General features: G+C 56.6%; 3 protein-coding genes across 3 annotated transcripts; 2 read left to right on the top strand and 1 right to left on the bottom strand.

Annotated features, from left to right (window-relative positions):
• Positions 1-67: 67 nt before the first annotated feature.
• On the top strand, positions 68-3,117 carry QBC33DRAFT_576718 (Indigoidine synthase A like protein-domain-containing protein; the record flags this gene model as incomplete). The annotated part of the gene is made up of 6 exons (XM_060430929.1): positions 68-123; positions 533-803; positions 905-1,581; position 1,695; positions 1,809-2,044; positions 2,097-3,117. 6 exons carry the CDS (start codon positions 68-70, stop codon positions 3,115-3,117), a joined length of 2,262 nt encoding a protein of 753 aa, XP_060285733.1.
• On the bottom strand, positions 2,848-5,754 carry QBC33DRAFT_531029 (acid phosphatase). The gene is made up of 10 exons (XM_060427272.1): positions 5,172-5,754; positions 5,025-5,109; positions 4,810-4,972; positions 4,734-4,757; positions 4,610-4,677; positions 4,463-4,524; positions 4,262-4,407; positions 4,106-4,194; positions 3,911-4,027; positions 2,848-3,849 (listed from the first exon to the last, which is right to left on the bottom strand). The coding sequence occupies exons 1-10, from the start codon at positions 5,591-5,593 to the stop codon at positions 3,283-3,285; spliced, it is 1,743 nt and encodes a 580-aa protein (XP_060285732.1). The 5' UTR covers positions 5,594-5,754; the 3' UTR covers positions 2,848-3,282.
• A 2,946-nt stretch (positions 5,755-8,700) lies between these two features.
• On the top strand, positions 8,701-11,107 carry QBC33DRAFT_324138 (uncharacterized protein). Its single transcript, XM_060423611.1, has 2 exons — positions 8,701-9,266; positions 9,342-11,107. Exons 1-2 carry the CDS (start codon positions 8,958-8,960, stop codon positions 10,869-10,871), a joined length of 1,839 nt encoding a protein of 612 aa, XP_060285731.1. The 5' UTR covers positions 8,701-8,957; the 3' UTR covers positions 10,872-11,107.
• The last annotated feature ends 977 nt before the right edge of the window (positions 11,108-12,084 follow it).

Raw genomic sequence — 12,084 nt, 5'->3', positions numbered from 1 at the left:
CGTTGGGAGGAAGTCCGCTTCAGACAGCGTTGATGCAGGCCCAGTTTCAGGTTAGCCCAAGTCCCCCATGTTGCCATCTGCGGCCATCCAGGATTTCAGGGTCGTCAACGGCCTCGCAGGCCGGTGATCCGATGAGCCAAGATAACCCAAAAAGGCAAGGTCGGGTCCCAGGGGACGGACCACATTTTAGCATCTCTAGAAGCCCATATTGGTGCTGTGGGTCACCAGTCACGTGAATTACATAGTAAGGACGACGAGCTATCGACCTGGCTGAAAATACATCTCCCTAGGCAATTGAGATCACTTTCCCAGGCACATAGCTAAATAAAGATCACAGGCATAAGATGCCTTGGCGATCTGTGTCTTTGTGCAAACATCTCACCTCGCTGAACCGGGCACGCCACCACCTCTCGTCGAGGCTAAATTGTGATCGGTCGAGCTTATGCTTTGCCGTTCAAACGCCCGCCAAAACAGCTTGCCGTGGCTATGGCGGCTCTGCTAAACAAGACGCGCCCGGCCTGGCTGGTCTGAGGGGGATCGTCCACGTTTCCGAAGAGGTCTTGGATGCTGTTGCCACCAACAGGCCGGTTGTCGCGCTAGAGTCCACCATCTATACCCACGGTGCCCTTGGTAACGATCTTGACCTCGAGGCCATCGTCAGGAGGCATGGAGCCGTGCCTGCCGTCTGCGGGATCCTCAATGGCGTCCCGACCGTGGGCCTGGCGCCGTCCGAAATAGAGCTCATGGTCCACGAAGGGGCTAAGAAAGCGTCAAGGAGAGACCTCGCATATCTGGTCGGCCTGGTGAGTAACATCGAACGAGTTTCATTGCGTGCATCATTGTTTTGTTTGTTCCAGAACCAGGCCGGCCATGATCGTCTCTCTAAACAAGTGTTGCTCCGCAGGGCCTGACCGGGCAGAAGATGCACGGCGGCACGACTATTTCCGGGACTATGATACTGGCTCGCCTAGCTGGCATTCGCGTATTTGGTACCGGTGGCCTCGGCGGAGTCCATCGTGGCGGCCAAGACTCGATGGACGTCTCGGCCGACCTGACAGAGCTAGGTAGGACCCGCGTTGCCGTTGTCAGCAGCGGCTGCAAGGGATTCTTAGACATTCCCCGAACACTCGAGTTTCTCGAGACCCAGGGTGTTGCGGTGTCCACCTTTGCTGATGGTCGGACGGGGAGCGTTGATTTCCCGGCCTTTTGGACTAGAGATAGCGGCGTAAAGAGCCCGTCTGTCGTTCAAGATGAGAGCCAGGCTGCGGCCATTATATTCGCGCAAGAACGGCTCGGAGTGGAATCCGGGCTTCTCTTTGCCAACCCCATCCCTCAAGAGCATGCCATCTCGAGGCCAGAGATGGAAGCTGCTATTAACCTTGCGGTTCGCGAAGCAGATGAGAAGGGCTTCTCGGGAAATGAGAACACTCCTTACGTCTTGAAGAGAATCAAGGAGCTCACCGAGGGTCGTAGCGTCCCCGCAAACAAGCATCTGGTGCAAGCGAACGTTGCTCGAGCGGCCAAGATTGCGGTCGAGCTCTCCAAGTTTCTGTCTCCTAGTCCAGCCGGCGGGAAGACCATGTAAGAGAGACGTAAATCCAAGATAAAACGCGCATCTCTCACACACAACGGGCACAGCTCGATTAGTCAAGCCAATTTAGGGGGGAAAGACGCCTATGAGGAGGAGGTTTCAGGGTCTAGTCCGCAGGTAATAATAGCTCCTCGTAACCTTTGCTGGTTGAACTCGACATTAAGATTCCTGCGCCCCCGACGCGATGATTGTTTTGTTCCCAAGCTAACTTGTTTAGCATGACCATTCCGCGGATATTCTGATGGCCGGTTCAGTCGCTATAGATTTAAGTTGTGATTACACCGGTAGCGGCTCAGGGGCAGATCCAAAATCACTGTCCCCGGCGTTGCACACCTCCAATCCTGCAACGATAACGCAGTCAGTCGGAGGCGTCGGCCACAATGTCGCATTGGCTGCACACCGGATCGGAGGAGACTCAAAGGTTAAACTCTGCAGCATGGTGGGCCGTGACATGTAAGTCAGACCCGCTCTACAACCCCCTCCCCCGACTCACCACCTCCCACAGCGCCGGTGCGACCATCCTCTCGACCATCCGTTCGTCCGGTCTCGACACATCCTGCATCCGCCAGCTAGGCGACGAGCACCCGGGTTCCCGAACAGCGCAATACGTCGCCGTCAACGGCGCCGACAAGGACCTCGTCCTCGCCATGGCCGACATGGGCATCTTCACCGCCGGCGCCCCGTCCGCAGCCCACCACTGGTCCCCCGCTGTAACCGCCGCCCGGCCCCGCTGGCTCGTCGTCGACGCCAATTGGTCCCCGCGCGACATCCGCGCCTGGATGGCCGCCGGCCGCGCCGCCGGGGCCCACGTGGCCTTCGAGCCCGTCTCCGCCGCCAAGTCGGAGCGCCTGTTCGCAACTACCACCACCGCCCATACCGGCGACACGGGGCCGGCGCCGGGACCACTGGGCATCTTCCCGCACCACACCCTCGACCTCACCACCCCCAACCAGCTCGAGCTGTCGGCCATGTACGCGGCCGCCCGCGCCGGCGAGCACCTGGATGACCCGTCGTGGTTCGCCGTCGTCGACGCCATGGGCCTCGGCGCCACGGGCGCGCGAGACGCCTTCGTGCGGCTCGCGGGCCGCGAGGCCGCCGACGCGGGGGTGCCCGCCCAGTCGGTGCAGCTGCTGCCGTTCGTGCCGATCGTCGTCGCCAAGATGGGCGGCCGCGGCGCGCTCCTCACGCAGCTGCTCCGCCCCGACGACCCGCGCCTGCGTGACCCGGCCGAGGCGAGGTTCGTGCTCGGGAGGGGGAGGGCGGGCCACCCGTGCGTGGGCGGCGTGTATATGCGGCTGTTCGCGGCGCCGGTGGTGGGTGGTGGTGATGCGGTGAGTGTTAATGGTGTGGGGGATACGTTTCTGGGAGCGCTGGTCGCGGGGCTTGCTAAGGGGGGGAGGGTTGAGAGGCTGGTGGATGTGGCGCAGAGGGCGGCGGTGATGACCCTCGGCAGTAGGGAGTCGGTTAGCAAAGACTTGGGGGCGCTGAGCGGGGAGCTGGAGAGGGCTGCTAAGGCGCATTTGTGAGCCGCTTCTCTCCTTCTGCTGTCGCGTCATGGTTGGGTATCGGCCAGTGTGTGGCCTTGATTTCCATTTGGGCTACCGAGACTTGGCCAAGACTACGAATACATAACATATGAAGATCTAACGTAATTTATATTATAATATGGCCCAAAATTCCTGGTAATACACCTACGGCGGAGCGCCGTCCATGACCTCCCCGTAAGACGGCATCTCGTAGTCGCCGTGACAGGCGTGGTCGTACCTTGCCACGGCCGGCATCTTCTCCTGGGCGCGGACGAAGGTACCGAACTCGCACCACCCGTCGAGGCGGCTGGCGTCGCAGTCCGGGATGCTCCAGCCCAGCGGCACGGTCCGCTGGTTCAGGACGAAGTGCACGTACCGCGTCTCCCCGCCCACCGGCAGGTACCCCGACCTGTCGGCGGCGAGGGGCCGCGGCGTGCGGATGATCTCGATGTCTAGGCGCGCGCCGAAGGGGGTCATCTGGGACACGGTGAAGTTGTGCGGGCCAGGATGGGTGGAGTTGGGGAGCAGCTGGGAGAACTGCTTCAGACCGAAGGCGGTTAGCACTCCGATCATGTTTGTGTCGTGCGAGAAGTCGAGGTAGAGGCTCTGGTTGAGCGGGAAGGTCTCGGTGTTGTTGTCGAGGGTGACATTGATCTGGGAGCCTGAGTAGCCCAGCGTGTGGTTCTTGAGCCGGGCCATTACTTCTTGCTGGTAGCCGATGCCCACGGCGCGCTGCAAATTTAAGTCAGTCAGGGTGTTGAAACTTGGAAGCTGATCGCCGTCGATGACTCACCCCAAAGGGGGACTGGAAGCCATCATTTCCGGCGAAATTGAGGTCAATGGAGTATTCGAACCCAACCCATTCTTCATACGTGAATAGATCGCAGAAACGACTGAAGCCGTAGGCAACCTATATAATACCTGTTAGTATTAAATGTCGCCGAGGAGCGCATGGCAGATAGAGGGACCAGCAATGACCGCAACCGACCGTCTCGTAAGGGCACATCATTTGAGCCGCGTAGGTGTCCTGGAGTTTCCAATCGAACCCATCAACGAGTTTTGAAAGCCGTGCAGTAGCTGTGACTGTGTCAATACATGTTATGTGCGGTATCGTTGAAGACAGAAAGGTGTCAGTGGTAAGCACCGTTTTGGAGGTAGATGTCGATCCATACGCCCGAGGCAGCAGAACCAAGCCTGAATTTGGAAGAATTGGGGCAATTCAATTCGCCGGCTAGAGAGTTGTTGAAGCTCTTCTCCTCTATGATGACCTCGATAGTGGCGTTGTTCGTCCTGCAAACTTAGTTAGCTCAATACCTCTAGACAGAGATCTGCTGCTTCCGCCTACCATGAGAGGCCAAAGAAGCCAGCGACAAAATTCTCGGCCGACTTTAGCATGCGATCTTGGGTCTATAATAACATGAAGAGAGCATTAGACATTTACACATCATCTCATAACTAGCAAGGCAGAGGGAGTCTAGAGATATCATCATACCGTCGTGCGCACTATAATCTTGCTGTTTGGGTTGTATAGCTGGGAGTACATGTATGAATGCAGAACGCCTAGCGAGAAGGTCAGCTCCGCGACGCTATACGAGCAAGCCACAGCAAAATCCTACCAGAGTCATACAGCTCTTGCCTGCCTATTAAAGATCGTCAGCCAACAGAGTCCGTCAATGCAGTTGAGCTACCTACCCTTTGGAACGAGTATCTCGGCACCTAGTTGGTACTTCCAGTCGTTGAGAAAAGCCAACGGGCCTTCGGCCTTGAACTTCCCGGCAGATTCTGCAATCTTCTTGCCGAAATCGTACACGTTGGATCCGCCCGTGGGATAGCGAGCCCCATGTCGGGACAGCATCTAGACCACGGTTAACTGGTGTACGACTACGACTAGAGTTTTTGCCACACACTTGGACCTGGATAATCTCAGCACCAGAAGGTAACGGGTACTCGTCCACTCCGAAACCAGAGGCCGGCGAGTACGGGGACAGGTAGCTACACGGAGAGCGGTGTAAGCATTTGAAATCATATGGCAACGTCAGGCACGAGAGACACACCCCATCAACTTGAAGATACTCTCGTCCTGGGAACCCATGCCCTCTATCGGCATCGCCATGCGCAGCGGCTCGTTGGGAACGTAGGTGGCCGCCGGGTCGAACGTGACTGTCTGGGCCAAGAACGGCGCCTTCCCCGTGGTCGTGGGACCGGCCCAGAGCTGTGGCGACGTCTGGAAGTACTGCGGGACGTCCGAGGGTCGACACGGGCAGTCCGAATCGGACATTGCCGAGCGGCCGAAGCGCTGGCCGAAGCCGGCAACAATCAAGCAGATCACCAGGCAGCCGGCCAGTGCACCTAGAAAGGTCCATAATGCACGTCGCCGCACAGGCTGCTTGTGATTCAGCGGGACTGGCGATCCCAAGTCGTATTCCTCATTGCTCACTGGCTGGTAAGCCGTTCCGGCTCCCAGAGGTACCTGCATCGTGTGCCAGATCTCAGAATACTTCTCGGGCGTGGAAATAAATCATACCACTCTATGTTTTGCTCTTTAAACGCTGCATCGCATGTGTCAATGGCAATTGCAACTTTGCAAGAGATAGTGATGAGAGTTAGAGCCAAGACAGGCACTCATTTCATTTTCATGGCTGACTATCAAGGTGTCAAGGATAGGTACCCACCGGGAAATCGTTAAGGGTGCACGTGACTCTGCAAATCCTACACCCACACCATCGATATTCATAAGGCCAACCCCCTATACCCACGTTCCTGTTCCTGTTCCTGTTCCTGTCCGAGACAGGTGCAAGTCTCCCTGAGATTTCAGAGGCCTAGAAGATGAATTCTTTTCTCAGGCTGTAATTTATTGTCTCAACCCATTACATACACACATGTGACAGCCCTCAGGTCAGAACATCTCATGCATCTCATGCATACCTGGCAGGCTGGGGGGCTCTGGTCGAAAAATCAAGGCGACATCATATATTCATTAACTATACATCTAACGCTATCATGCCCCAAACCCGCCTGACGCCGAACCGTACCCAAACCCATCACTATAAACCGAAACTGAGGACCCCAAAACCATTAAAAATATTAAATGCGCAATCTTTCTCCTAATGCCATGCCTAGCTGAAGTCGAAAATGCTCGGGTATCAAAATGGGAATGCACAGATAGAATCGTACAATTCCGAAGAGGGTGTATGGAGGGTCGTCGAGGACGGGAGAGTAGGCGACCATCTTGGTGGCGGCGGTCGCAGTTCCTCGAGCCTCAACAACGTCCACCGCAGTCGTCGAATCTCCTCCTCAGGAAGTACTCCATGGCACACTCATGTGGGCGTTTGGCGAGAGCCTCCTTCAAGAATCTGTCCAAGCTGCGGACATCATTCTCCGAACAGAAGACGCTTGCACGCCTCCAAGGGGTAAGTCCTCTCCGCAGAACCCTGAAATCGTCCCAGGTGCGGTAGATGGTGCAGGCTCGATTATGGCCGAAATAGAGGATGATTTCATACACCAGGGTGTAGTCTCCACGTTCGGTGTTGCGTAGAGTAGGCGATCTGACCCAGGTAACCGTCGGCAAGTGGCGCAAGCCATTATACGTATGATGGTGCTTTCGAGAGTGCAACTGGGGTTTGGTAGGAATGGGCCCATTTTGGATTGGCTTGACGTGCATTCTGTCTTGGTTGTCGTTGACTGCCAATGGGCCCTTCTAGGTTGGGGTGTGGCTCAAGATACGCCCGAGGAGTGGGCGATGAGTAGAGAAGGGGCTCGACAGAGCTAACCTTGAAAGCCAGAGAGAAGATATTAAACAGACGGGAGTGCTGTCTGGGGCGAGCCTCTCGAGTCACTCGACCGTGCGACTGGGACAAAGATAGATATACAAACGGCGGAGGCTCTCATGCAACGCCGAAGCGTGTGCAACAAGGGCGTTGGGAGATCCTTGCCTCACATCGAGCCCATCATTGGCATGAATAACGGTGAGGCGGCCCTTCTCAGGCGACTCGACAGCCGATGCATTGCATCATAAGGCTGTTTGTAGCCCAGATGTCTGAAAAATCCGGGGAATTAAGATTGCGACAGTCAGACCACCGTCAGCTTTGGTGGGCAATTGCGGTGAGGCAGGAGGGCTGCGAGGCACCTGAAACGAGCTAATACCGAGGGAGAAGCGGTGGGCAAACACTGTAAATGAACCAGTCAGAGAGCCCATGGCACGACTTGTGCGCATGAATCCATCAATTGAAGCAGGCGACCCACCGTTCAGAGGCGTGCGGTGTTGTGTGTAGACAAGGAGTAGTTTATGTACGGATCACCGGGCCTGGGGGTCATCCCGGAGATTTTGGCGAAACGATCAACAACGCGGAAGCACGCTGCAGAGAGTAAACTGGTTTTATTTACTCGAGGCAGGGAGATCCCACTTGTTGCTGGCTGCAAGATGCCACACACCAAAATTGAAACCGGGCTCTGACTTGACTTAGATACAGAGGGAGGCGTGAGCAACTACATAGCGACGCGTCGATGATATGGGTTGATATCTCTCCCTGGAGTTAGGACACGAGGATGTGAGACGCAGGGGATCCGTTTGCTACTGCATAGTACACTGCCACTCCAGCGCACACATAGCCGATCACAGACAGGCAGGCATGACTTTTCTGGGCACTCGCTGGACTGCCAGTGGCTGCACCATGGGAGAGTAAAAGGAGTAGGTAGAAAGGAGACAGAGACCAATGGCCAAAACGGGTAACGCGCAGAGAAGTTGATTTGGGTCTAGCGTGTTCTATGAAACGCGCATCCTTGTAACGCCTGAAACGCGAACCTGGCTCGTGAGGGGCTAACTTGGCTTGCTGAAGGTGGGAAAGCTGAGAGATTGCAGGCTTGATTTGTGACAAGTGTCAACTTGACAACCAGCATGGAATTCGAGGTTCCTTGTCCCAAAGAAGGATCAGCTCTCCAAACTCACATATACCCATGGGTGGTGTATAAGAGGAGAGGCTATTTATTCCCCAGTCAACACTCTTGGTCGATGGCAATGGCCACCGGCCTAAGGCTTCTAGCGGGCTTCGATGAGAGAGATCCGCGGCCGAGAAAGCGATCTCCGATTCGATCGATCGTTTTTGATGCACGGGGCAACAACATTGACAACACAGATAACCAAGTTGATATGGCCTTGGGTTCTGGAGAAGACACGTCGCAGCTTCCATACCCTTCCATGCTTGGATCTGTAATGTTGTTTGTGCCGCGGTTATGGCCTTCAAGGTTGTTCTCCTGGGCAATCTGCAAAAAGAAGTACTTTCTTTCTGGGCTGCAGGTCCAACTCCCAATCGAAGTGTCTGGCCTGTGAAGGAATGGAGTTGGAGGACCGTTGGGCACGCTAGCCCAGACCTGCACAGCACTAATGCTCGTCTTGGTGGTGCGGGAACAAGGATCAACCAGGGCGGAACGCGTGGAAAGCAGTTCCTCTGAAAGTAAAGTGGGGGAAGGGGCGAAGCAGGAGAAGCAGGAGGGGGAACGAAAGTCCAGAACGGGTAAACATGAAAGTGGTGTCAAACCCCTACCCTGTGCGCATCCCCTTGCAGGCTGTTTTGGTTGTTGTTGTCTTGACTGCAAGTGTCAACAGGGCCTCCCTTCCTTTCTCGATTTTCTTTCCCCCCCTTCACACACGCTTTTCTCGCGACATTCCTTTGTCTCCTCGCCCTGACGAAACACGTAATCAAGCAAGTTGTAAACAACCTACCTTCTGGTCTCGAAATCTTGATCTAGCAGACCGTCACTCCTTCCCCTCTCCCTACTCAGAGAGCTACTTGTTGTTGTTGTTGTGGTAGCAAATACAGAAGAGGAAGAAATAGTAATCAACAATGGCACTCCAAGCTGCGTATAGGCAGTTTCTTGCTGCGCCCAACTCATCTGCGTTGGCAGCAGACGCATCGCTGCACTACATCACCACGACCACCAGTTTCCATGGCCCAACCGAAATCATCAAGCATCTGAGCTCGCTGCGCAACCAGGTCAAGAAGCCGAAGGAAGATCTGCTGCAGGTTGTCGAAGGCCGAAATGCTATCGCCGTCGAGACCGAGACCTCTTTGGAATTCGTTAGCAGCGGAGGGGTATACCTCCCCGGCTTGGATGACAATTTCGTGGCCGATCACATCGTTTTTCTCGCAATTGTAAGCCACCCACCCCCCTTACCATACCCCACACCCGTGCACTGGCCGCAACATGCTAATCTCGACCATCTCCAGCTCCATATCGTGACGTTCGATGGCGACGGCAAAATCTCGCAGATTCGGCAAACATGGGACCAAGGAGCGCTTCTGAAGCAGCTCGACGTGATTGGCAGGACGGGTCGCAACTGGCCCATTCGCGACAGCAAGGAACAGCTCAAGCTAATTGCAAGCTCAGTCAGGGCTGCTGGAGGTGCAAGCAAGCCTCCCTCTGGCTCGGAGCTGGTCAATCGTTCTCGCGGAAACTCGACCAACATCTTGAGAGACCCACACGCCTCGCTTGCCCTGTTTGCGCCGCGTGAGGATGTCGGAAATGTCCCCGAATCTGTAGTATCTCCGTATGCCGGCTCTCGACCGCGTCAGCGATCCTTCACCGAGATATTGGGGGATGAGCCCGTCGAGGCCCCCGCCACTCCAAGCAACGATCGCGGGAGATCGCAGTCCCCGAGCAAGGCCATCGCGCCCAAGGGCGGTGCTAGCAAGAACTTCCAGCCGATCCGTCTCTTTGACACTGACGAGGGCGTCGAGGAGGGCCCCGCCACGACAAGCAACGATCGCGGGAGACCGCAGTCCCCGAGCAAGGCCATCGCGCCCAAGGGCGGTGCTAGCAAGAACTTCCAGCCGATCCGTCTCTTTGACCCTGACGAGGGCGTCGAATCTGGATCGGACACCCGGGATAAGAGCAGGTCTCCCGAACGCCGCTATCGCCCGAACCCCACGAAGTACCAGCACTTCGACTTCGCCGACGGGTCTGACCCGCAAGATGCTCCCAAGCCAGGCGTTGCCTTTGACAAGACAACCAAGTCAAGGCACGATAGCAACTGGTCCTTCGAGGACTTCGTGACGCCGCAGAAGGCTGGCGCCAACAAGGGGGGGTCTCATCGGCCGCAGGACATGCGGCACTGGGGCACCGAGAACGACCAAGTCGCCGAGAGCCCCGAGAAGAGGGTGCAACAGATCAAGCCGCGCCGAGACGCCGAGAAACACTTTGAGTTCCGGGATGATGGGTTGCCTTCTAACGAGCAGCGCCTGATCGGGCGCCCGCGGGGTGCCGGACACAATACGGGCCTCGGCCTGTACCAGAACAATGTCTACCGCGAGGACGGCAGCGCACCAACCCCAGGCCCGGACGCTCGCGCGCTCGGCAACATCACCAATGTCAAGGATCGCCGAAAGGACTTCGATGCCCACTTCGCCTTCTCGGATGCATCGCCGCACAATGGCAATGGGAACTCCCAACCCAAGGATGCTGATGTCGCGAAAGTCAGCGATGACCGCAAGAAGGCCGTCAAGATGATGGAGAGCAATTGGGCTGGCTACGATGAGTCGCCGGTATCTCAGAAGGAGAACAGCAACCCCAGCCGGCCCCCCCGAGCCGAAACGGATGCTCAGCACACTATAGCCACCGCTGGTGACGGAATGGGAGGAAGGAAGGGTGCCGGGCGCGGTTGGGGTATTGGTGACGAGAGTGACAATGAAGGGCACGTACGAGCCGTCCCTGGCAAGCAGCAAGGTTCGCAAAAGTCGCACACCGCCTGGGACTTTTAAAGGGCTCAAGCCCGAAGCTTCCTATTGCTGCGCGGCTGGAACTGAAAACGGAATACGGTCGGAGGAATAACGCCGATAATGTCTCTTCTCGCTTTTCTCTCTTCTTCTTTTTGTTACGATTACGTGTCGCTATGCTCATGATTCATGGACAACACAAAAAAAGATTGTCGATACCTTGTATGTGAATCGTGCAGGATTCGCCCGATACCCCATCTTGTTTCGATTATTCAGCCCGACGATACTTTCCGTATGTTTATCACAACCCCCAGACTGGCCTTCTCAACTCCCATGTACTATTTGTCATTGATTTATGTACCGATTGCACTCTTGAGGCTTTCATTGGTGTTGTCTTGATCAGCAAACAGAACAGAGGTACTAGGCGGGAACAGGGAACCCCTTGCAGAAGTGTATTCAGGACTTTGATCTTGGGAATGTTCCAAAAAATGTCGCGATATTCTCGCCAGTGCATGCATGTATGATGTAGTCTTCTGCCCCGAGACCACTTTTGGTTCCCCTGATCATGGGCCGCCCCACGAGGAACTATCCCCTCTCGTGCCTGTCATTGTGATATACACTGGCTATTACACCCTTCCAGCTGCCGCTAGGCACGGCGTCACCCGAGAAGCGGATTCTGAGCTGCTTCACCATTCCCTCTTCGGGATCCTACCTTCTTCAAGCCCCAGCCCAGTCATCATCCTCGTCCTCTTCCTCATCCTCTTCCTCATCCTCTTCCTCATCCTCTTCCTCATCCTCTTCCTCATCCTCTTCCTCATCACCCCCCTCATCCTCCTCAGAACCCCAAGCCATCCCCATCCCCATCCCCATCCCCGCCGCCGCATCACCAAGCGGGCCCCCAACCCACCACGACTCGCCCCCCGCCGGCGGTGTTGTCCCGAACCCAACCGCCTCGCCGCCCCACAGCTTGACCGAGACGCCGACCCCGAGCGCGCGCAGCGCGTCCAGCAGGGCCGCGGGCACGGCGACGACGACGTCGTCCGCGTCGACGCCGACGGACTCCACCACCGTCGGCCCGCCCACCTCTAGCGCGAGGGCACGCCAGGCCCGGAGGATGGGTCGCGTGTTTATGGACCCGGGTGCTGAGGCGGAGGAGGGGGAGGAGACGGCCTCTGTGAGGTCTAGGAGTCGGGATGTCATGCCGTGGGACTGTGGGCGGCCGTTCCAGTTGAAGAGGGTGAGGGTTTCGAGGTTAGGG

This window comes from Phialemonium atrogriseum, assembly GCF_030411735.1.
Source record: "Phialemonium atrogriseum strain 8032-3 unplaced genomic scaffold QBC33scaffold_6, whole genome shotgun sequence".
NCBI classification, from domain to species: domain Eukaryota; kingdom Fungi; phylum Ascomycota; class Sordariomycetes; order Cephalothecales; family Cephalothecaceae; genus Phialemonium; species Phialemonium atrogriseum.
The sequence above is the reverse complement of the archived record's forward strand: the minus strand, read 5'-3'. Positions and strand labels throughout refer to the sequence as shown.